Source organism: Notechis scutatus, chromosome 13, assembly GCF_049901735.1.
Source record: "Notechis scutatus isolate UNSWTSFEM ecotype Mainland chromosome 13, rNotScu1.2, whole genome shotgun sequence".
In the NCBI taxonomy this organism is placed as follows: domain Eukaryota; kingdom Metazoa; phylum Chordata; class Lepidosauria; order Squamata; family Elapidae; genus Notechis; species Notechis scutatus.
The window spans coordinates 774827-783021 of record NC_142021.1 but is presented as its reverse complement, the minus strand read 5'-3'; the positions used below and the strand labels follow the sequence as shown (position 1 = coordinate 783021).

The 8195-nt window shown below is 49.3% G+C and overlaps 1 protein-coding gene across 1 annotated transcript; it reads right to left on the bottom strand.

The window, feature by feature from the left end:
* Positions 1–2415: 2415 nt before the first annotated feature.
* Positions 2416–5499, bottom strand: SELPLG (selectin P ligand). Its single transcript, XM_026685488.2, has 2 exons — positions 5382–5499; positions 2416–4325 (listed from the first exon to the last, which is right to left on the bottom strand). The coding sequence occupies exon 2, from the start codon at positions 4318–4320 to the stop codon at positions 3040–3042; it is 1281 nt and encodes a 426-aa protein (XP_026541273.2). The 5' UTR covers positions 4321–4325; positions 5382–5499; the 3' UTR covers positions 2416–3039.
* Between the last annotated feature and the right edge of the window lie 2696 nt (positions 5500–8195).

Genomic DNA, 8195 nt, shown 5'->3' with positions numbered 1-8195 from the left:
GAACACTTCGCTGTGTGTCTGGTGGTTTGGGGCGTCCTCTGGTGGCCATGAAGAGCCTTGCTCTTGACTATATTGTTGGTCTTTGCATGTTCTTCAAAGGCTTCTCCCAAAATGTTCGTAGTTGAAGATGCACCACAACCCGGAGGAGCCTTTTCAGGCCGGGAAGCCCCAGGAGGGCTACGGTGTAAGATTAGAGCAACCCACCTGGGAACCCTTCAGTGCTTTCAAGAGGTCCTTTTGTCCTTGTCCTTTTTAAAAAGTTAATATTTTTAAAAAACCCAGAAGTGGAGGAGATACATGGCATTTCTCACAAGTTTGCAAGTGAAGGGTTATGCCCAGAACACAGGCAAGCAAAAGAAGAGAATTGCACAATAAAAGATTTGTCTGTCAACACCCCTGAACGTTTCACAATCCAAGCCGGAAACCTTCTGATCTCCGACGCTACAAGAGGGAAAAAGGGTTTCCAGGACGAGCCTTCTGAGGTCAGTCGGGAAAGATGAATATCCCAGTTTTGCAGGATTCTAACCCAGATCAACCACTCATCAGGAGCCCAAAGTCCTTTTCTTCCTCAAATCTGATCCAGGGTTGAAAAGGCTGATGGGAAACGGCGGCTCAAGGAAGCCTAACGGCGGGAAGCAAATCAACGGAATAAATAAATAAAATGAAGGCCGAGATCTGAAGGGCAGGAAAGTCTTGCAGGCAAAAAGCTACAGAAAGAGGAGAGGAACGCAGAGAGTCCTTGACTTGAAGGGACACAGCGGAGCCCAAAATGTAGGTTGCTAAGCAAGGAGTTTCTTAAGTGAGTTTTGTCCCGTTTTACAACTTTTCTTGCCACGTTTGTTCAGTTCTTCACTGCACTTATTGACTTAGTAATGCAGTTGTAAGTGGATCTGGCTTCCCCATTGACTTTGCTTGGCAGAAGGTCGCAAAAGGGGATCTTTGTGACTCCGGGACCCTGCAAGCAACTAACCTTCCCTTCCTTCCTTCCTTCCTTCCCCTTCCCTTCCCTTCCCTTCCTTCCTTCCTTCCTTCCTTCCTTCCTTCCTTCCTTCCTTCCCTCCCTCCCTCCCTCCCTCCCTCCCTTTCTTTCTTTCTTTCTTTCTTTCTTTCTTTCTTTCTTTCTTTCTTTCTTTCTTTCTTTCTTTCTTTCTTTCTTTCTTTCTTTCTTTCCTTCCTTCCTTCCTTCCTTCCTTCCTTCCTTCCTTCCCTTCTCCCTTCTTTCTTTCTTTCTTTCTTTCTTTCTTTCTTCTTCCTTCTTCTTTCTTTTCTTTCTTTCCTTCCTTCCTTCCTTCCTTCCTTCCTTCCTTCCTTCCTTCCTTCCTTCCTTCCTTCTTCTTCTTTCTTTCTTTCTTTCTTTTCTTTCTTTCTTTCTTTCTTTCTTTCTTTCTTTCTTTCTTTCTTTCTTTCTTTCTTTCGGGCTCCCTTGAAAGCGTCAGTCTTCTCTCTCCCTGAAAGCAGCCCAGCTTCTGCCTCTCTGGGCATCTGGCAGAATCGAGACCTTAGCCACGGGGGGGGACCTTGGGGCGGAGGGAAGGGGTTCTGCAAAGCCCGTTTCCGTCCCAGGTTTGCATCAGAGGCAGGCCTGGCCTCGTGTGAGTCATCTCCAAGGACCCAACGAGATCTTTTCCTCTCGGGCTGATGTTGCAAGATTACCAGCAGAAAAGCATCTTGAAAAGGGAACATGCCGTACCTCCAAGCTCTCTTTAGAAAAACTGCCCGTCTCTAACGCTAAAGGTTTGGCCATTGCTTGGAACTCAGTTGCTTGCTTTGACGGTTAAAAAAAAAATGCACCTCAAATTTGGAGACCAGCTGGTGAAAAACGAAGGACTTTCCTGCCAAGTCCTTCTAAGTGCCAAAAGAAAGAAGAGTTTGTGGCTAGCAGGTGGTGACATAGTCTGGGCAATGAGGAAGAGAAATCAAAACAGTGAAGCAGAAACAGGGAAGCAGGAGAAAGATGAGGGCGGGTGAGGAGGGGCTGAGCAGTTTGTAGATACAAGGACCCAAAAATGCATGAAGAGAAGAGCTTCTCTCTGTTCCAGACCCTGCTGGTCAGGGGATGATGGAATTGGAGTCCATTGGGATGGGCCTTCCCTGTAGCCTGAGTTGGTGTGGATAGATAAATACTTGAGGTGGGATAAGATGGTTTCCTCTCAAATGGAGATAAGAATGAAACGGCAATGGAGAAGGGGAGGGGAGGGGAGGGGAGAGGAGAGTTCCCCTTACGTTTTGTTGCAAAATTGGAAGAGAGAATAGAAAGTTTAAAATTGAGAGCAAAATCCAAGCCAGCCACAAGGAGCCCAGAATAGGGAAATGGGATTTTCCAGTTTCTGAACCTCCCCCAACAGGATCTGGGATGAGCCCAGAATACAATATTTCTGCAATGACCAATTGGTTCCAGTCAGGCTACCACCACTGTTGCGTTTCAAAATGTTTTAATTATTTTAAATGTGGATTATGTAAGATTGCCCCCCCTCCAGTCAGCTCAATTTCAAACATAAACCCATCTCAAAAACACTCTAGAAATCTTAGTTCTCTAGTAAAATACAAAAAAAAGCCAGAAATGTTTAGGTCTGTTCTGAGATTTCACGCTTCAGTTACTACTTTCTAGATATGACGGTTTCAAAAAAGGAACTGAGATTTTGCTGTAGCAGAGGAGTAGCTGAAGATTTTCAGGGTCTGGAGCAGCAGAAAGGACCGAAGCCTTGAGCTCCTGGGAGGAAACCAAGTAAAAATCTAACAAACAAATAATTTACACATTTCAGAATGTCCCCTTTCCAGGCACCTCTCATTTGATCTGCAGGGCTGCAGAAAAACACGGTGCTAAGTCTTGTGTTTAACAAGCCACAACAGTTCTCCAAGAGACGACAGTTCGCAGAACATAAATGTTGGGTTTCTATAGCAGGCAAACAAATGGAGGAGTCCGTGCAATGAGTCCACCCAGGTGGGAAGAGAGGGATGTACCACAGATATAGTCCAGGGTGCAGATGACGGTCTTGGAGAAGATCAAGAGGCTCTAAGGAGATGAACCAAAGATGTCTATTAATGATCTGGGAGGAAGCTGTTCAGAGTTAAGTTGTCTGCCTCCGTCTCGGATGCTGTATCCCCGAGAAGTTGTACCCGCTTCACTTTGGACCGTCTCCTCCTCCTCCTCTCCTCCTCCTCCTCCTCCTCCTCCTCCTTTTCGGCAGATAGCAGGGACGAGATACACACCATCTCTGTGTGGTTGGCCTGGCCTAGTCTATAGGCTCTCCTCTGGCGCCACAGCATGATGGCCAGGACACCGGAGCACACAATGAAGATGGCGGCCACCAGGGCCAGGAGAAGGATGGCCAGCAAACACTTTCCAATCAGAAGGCTGGTATCGTTGGCAAGGGGAGGCTTCCCTTGGGTGGTGGCTGAGGAACCTGATGTGGTGGCACCCAAGCTTCCTCTTGGGGACCTTGTAGAAAAAGCCAAGGATGTAGAAACCACTTCATCCAGCCATTTCCATGTTTTATGGGGCTCGGATGTTGTAAGGAGAGGCTTTGCCCTTGGATTTAGGCCTGGCCTACCTGAGCCCAAGCTATGCTTCTGGGTGGCCGCAGAAAACTCTGTGTCGTCCACCAAAGTCTGAGGTGTAGACAGGATTTCATCCAGATGTTGTGGAGTTGCAGATGTAGCTGTTATGAGAGGAGGCTTTATTTTTGACTTTAAGTCCTTAGGTGGGTGCTTCTGGGTAGCTGTGGAAAACCCTGAATTACCAGTCAGATCGTGAGGGGAAGCAGTAGATGGATCGTCCAAGGAGGCCGAACTAGGTGTGACTTTTTTGAACGAAGAATGGAGGCCGTCTTTTCTTTTGGAGACAGGTCCAGCAGTCTCAGTGTCTTGCCCCGATGTCACTGTGGAAAGAGGTGCCTGAGTGGGTTTGGAGGTGACTTCAACCAGCCACGGCCACGATTTAGTCATTTCCAGGGGAAGATGCTTTGATTTAGCCTGACTTTTGGTTTCTGGCAGTACGTTCTTTGGAGTGAATGCAATTTTGGTCATGGTCTCCGTGGGAAAGGAGGTGGTCTTTTCCTCGAGAATCTTCAAGAGGGTTGAGGCTGTTGGAAGGGCAGGAGGCATTTTGGCATGTTTCTTCACTTGATCCTGAGGGATTTCTTGAGGGATCAACGGAGAGGATCTGTTACCTCCCTCAGCTGCTGCTTTCCACTTCCAATCGTTCGTGTTGGCAGGAGTCTCCGCGTTCTTCGTGCTGGCACCATCTTGTATACTCTTGAAATCACCAGACAGGAAGAAGCCTGAGAGAACCAAGGCCCAGAAGGTCCACCAGGAAGCCATTTTGCCTGATGCAAGTAGGAGAAAATGAAAGACGCAGGTTATCAGGTGTCCACGCAAATCATCACCCTCTACTTTTTCCTTCACAAAAACATCTCCAGCATAGCTAAGAAATCAGGGAAGAATGGAGCTCAACATCCAACTTACCTAGTGAAAACAGGACAGGAAAAGGTCTTTTATCTCAACGGGCCTGGATGAAAAATTAAACAAGGCTCCACCTTCCCTCCTATTTTAAGATCCTCTTTTCTGAGAACAGCTCTTCTTGCTTCATGTGGTTCAAGAGAGATGCTCACTAGAGAGAAGCGTCAGTCATACCAATATTTACATTACCAAGCCCCACGGAGATTATTTTGTGGCAGTCTTGCACAGAGATGACGGACAGGACACGTAAGGAAGCTGAACAGACAGCTCAGAATCTCAACTTCAGACCTTTCTGGAGGAGGACTCTGACTAAGAAAGTTTCCTACGAGTTTACCACAAGTTGCAATCCGTCCTTGCAATCTTTGCAATCGGGTTGTGCCCACTTGCTGATTTCCGTAGTGCCCCCAGCAGCCCGAAAGTGAGCAAGCGACTGCTGCCAGTTGAGCAAATCAAGATCTTCAGAACGCAAAGTTGTCGCCGTATCTCCAAGCATCGATTTCTTTGCACAAACCCACGTACGGAAGGACAAACAAAGTGAGGTTGGCTTGTTCCATCTTCTCTACACCAGAGACCCCAAAGCCACTTTCAACCAGACCCATCCCTGGGAATGAAGTTCTGGATCACACCTTCAGCAGTCCAGTTCGCCTCCAGGAGCCTAAACCTCACCAGAACCCGAGGCTGCTGCTTCTCCCCACCACCATCACCCACCACCACAATGTCCTGCCCCCGCCCCCCTTAGCCAGCCACCTCAGCTACCACCCAAAAAGGAAACGTAGCCAGGAACATTAAACCGCTGTTTGGTCCGATTGCTGGAGAAGACATCCGTGAGGGACAGAAGCCACCCTTAGCCCCAGCTCTTCTTCTAGCAGCCGGGTTCTCCTAGTCAATGCCAAGAAATTCCCCTCTGGCTGAGTCCAGCTTACCTGCTACGAGAGAAAACGGGAACCCTGTGCCGGGCAGCGTGCGAATGTGAAATCAGAAGAGCAGTTTGGAGGACACATGATGCAGCTTCCTTTGTGGGGAGAGGAAGGCGGCTCTGTGTATGGGTGTCAAGAGAAGAGCTGTGGTTAGGAGGCTTTGCACCAGATCAGGGCCTGGGGGGCGAGGGGGGGGTTGTTGCGGTTCTGTGCTCGGTTTCTCTGCATTGAGGAGGTGCTGGACCAGCTAAGGCTCAGTGGGAAACATCTGGATGGGACACGTCTCTTCATGGACACAGAGGCTCAGCCCAAGGAGGCCTAAAGCCTGCCGAAGACCCCCAAGGGCCCCCATCTGGCCTTGCTCCTACGCCACTTCTGGGAGGGCAGGAGGGGGGGCAGGAGGAGAGGAGGAGGCAGAACTTCTTGGGAGCCGAGTGAGGGCTTCTTCCAAGTGGATTCCCACCCCTGAGTTGTGTCCCATATTTAGCCAATTCTTCTCCTGCTTTCTTTCACTGGGTTCTGTTGCTGACACCACCTCTCTCAAAAAGACCACAAGAACACACCTCTGGCTTCCCTACCTGCACCACTTTAGCAGTTTCATCTTTCAAAATTTTATTTACGGATGTATGCAGGGGAGGGAGCGATTCCCCCCCTCCCCCAAAGAGCATTATGTTCGAGTGTGGGAAATGAGTTGCAACTGTGCCTTCCCTGCTCAGAGTCCTGAAGTGTTCGTTGGGGGAAATGTTTGAATGGTGATCCATCCCTTGTGCAGGCTTGTGTCCTTGGACCCCTGGATCTCCCCCAAAGGAGTGCTAACCACTCCCAAATAAGTGAAAAATCACCCCCACCATCATCTTCCTCACCTGTGTGTCTTGCCATTGGCCCTCACACCGCCTACACTCTTGGCCAACAACACTCCCACTTTCAGAGCCCGGTGAACCTTTCCCCACAAGCCGTGGTCCCCACATCCTCCAGGCTCAGGAAGTGGTGCAAGGAAGGGGAGCTCCAACCAACTCAACCTGAAGCTGTGAGTTGGTTTCATGCAGGGCAGGAGGCCAACAGTAAACCCAGCGGAACCGATTTAATCCACCTTGGTCTGATTTACTCAAGAGAATGATGAATACAGCATCCTCCTCTGGAAAGTTTGGAGTTGAAGTTGAGTCTCCACAGGGTTTTCTCAAGCTTGTTCCTCTTGGGATGCAGAAAACTGATCTTGGCCCCTTTTGCCAAAACAGGCGTCCTGACGAGGTCTCGGCCTTTGGTCAAAAGGCAGGACAAAGTCAAATCTTTGTTGTCGCAAAAGCCCACCCTGGAACTAGGTCTCCACCTGCCAACTCTGAAAGGGAAGACGTAGTTTGACATACCTGTTTGGCAAACCAACCAGTCACCCCCCACCAGGACCCCCAGCGGCCTCTTTCAGAGCAAGGTGTTGCAGAGGTCAAGTAGGGTCAACTGGGCACCTTCACGCAAGAAAACAAAATAACAGAGAGCAGTTGGTTCACGGTGTGGGTTTGGCAATTTCCTTTTAATCGTTTGAAATTGGAAGCAAGGATTTGGACATGACACAATTGTGTACGTGGGGTGTCTTCTACCAGCACATCCCCTCGGGGACCATGGCTGGCCATGTTCTAGGGAGCAAGACGCTGCAGGCTCAGCGTCACCTGTCCCGTCGTGAAATAAATCATCGATGGCTCAGGGAGCGTCCGAGGGACTTCCATCCACGCAGCTCTTGGGAAAGTGCAAGAATCACACCAGGGAAAGTAATACTGTCGAGGCAGAAGGAAACATGCACGATTCTGAAAGAGAAGGATCTCGCTCCCTCCGTCTCCAATAGGGATGCGCAGCGACGGCCCCTTCGCGACCTGTGGACTTCAACTCCCAGAATTCTGGCTGGCTCAGGGATTCAGGGAGGTGAAGCCCACAGGCCGTAATTGCCCACCCCTGGTCCCCAACCTTCTGCTGGCTGTAAACCCACAACATGCCCAAGGGTGAAGCTGGCCTGGTGTACGTAATGCCTTTCTCCATCCTCTAGAGCAGGGGTCTCCAACCTTGGCCACTTTTGCCGGCTGAGGAGCTCTGGGAGTTGAAGTCCACAAGCCTTCAAGTTGCCAAGGTCGGAGGCCCATTCTAGACTACAATTCCCAGAATTCTGTGGCGTCGGCTGGGAATCTTGGGAGCTGCAGTCCGGAAGATGCCAAGTTGGAAAAACTTAGTTTGGCAGTGAAACTAACAGGGGCAAAAATGCAAATCGCCCTTCCTTCTTTTGAAGACTCTTTGCCCATCTCTATCACAAGGGAACCAAACTCCCCCAACTCAGGATTCACCCCCACCAACATTCGTTAACTTTCCCACTCATTTGTATCTTCATTCTAGACCTTCATCTTATCTTGTTGGGTCTTTGCCTCCAACCCATTTCCTGCAAACTTTCTCTTATCTGTCCACATGACTTCTTTTCCCACACCGGTGGATGGACGGAGGCACAACTGCATTCTAATCTTGTATTCTAATCTTGTCTGGGTTTTTTAACGACCACCTTAGGGATCCTAACCCAAGACGGTGGAGGAGAAAGGAAGCTCTTCTCCTTGGGACTTTAACCCTGGTGTGTATGTGTGTGTGTGTTGTGGGAACATGGCAGGCACATCGTGCTTGGAGCAGAGGCCAACAGGACTTTGAGCCACTGGAAGCCACTCAGGAGGAGGATTGTTGGCTGACCAAAAGCCACAGAAAATGTTAGAAACATCCATCCACAAATTAGCCTTTAGTGCCCACATCTACTTGTAACAATCCCCATGTTCCAAGCTGTACGACAGGCTTCTAGTC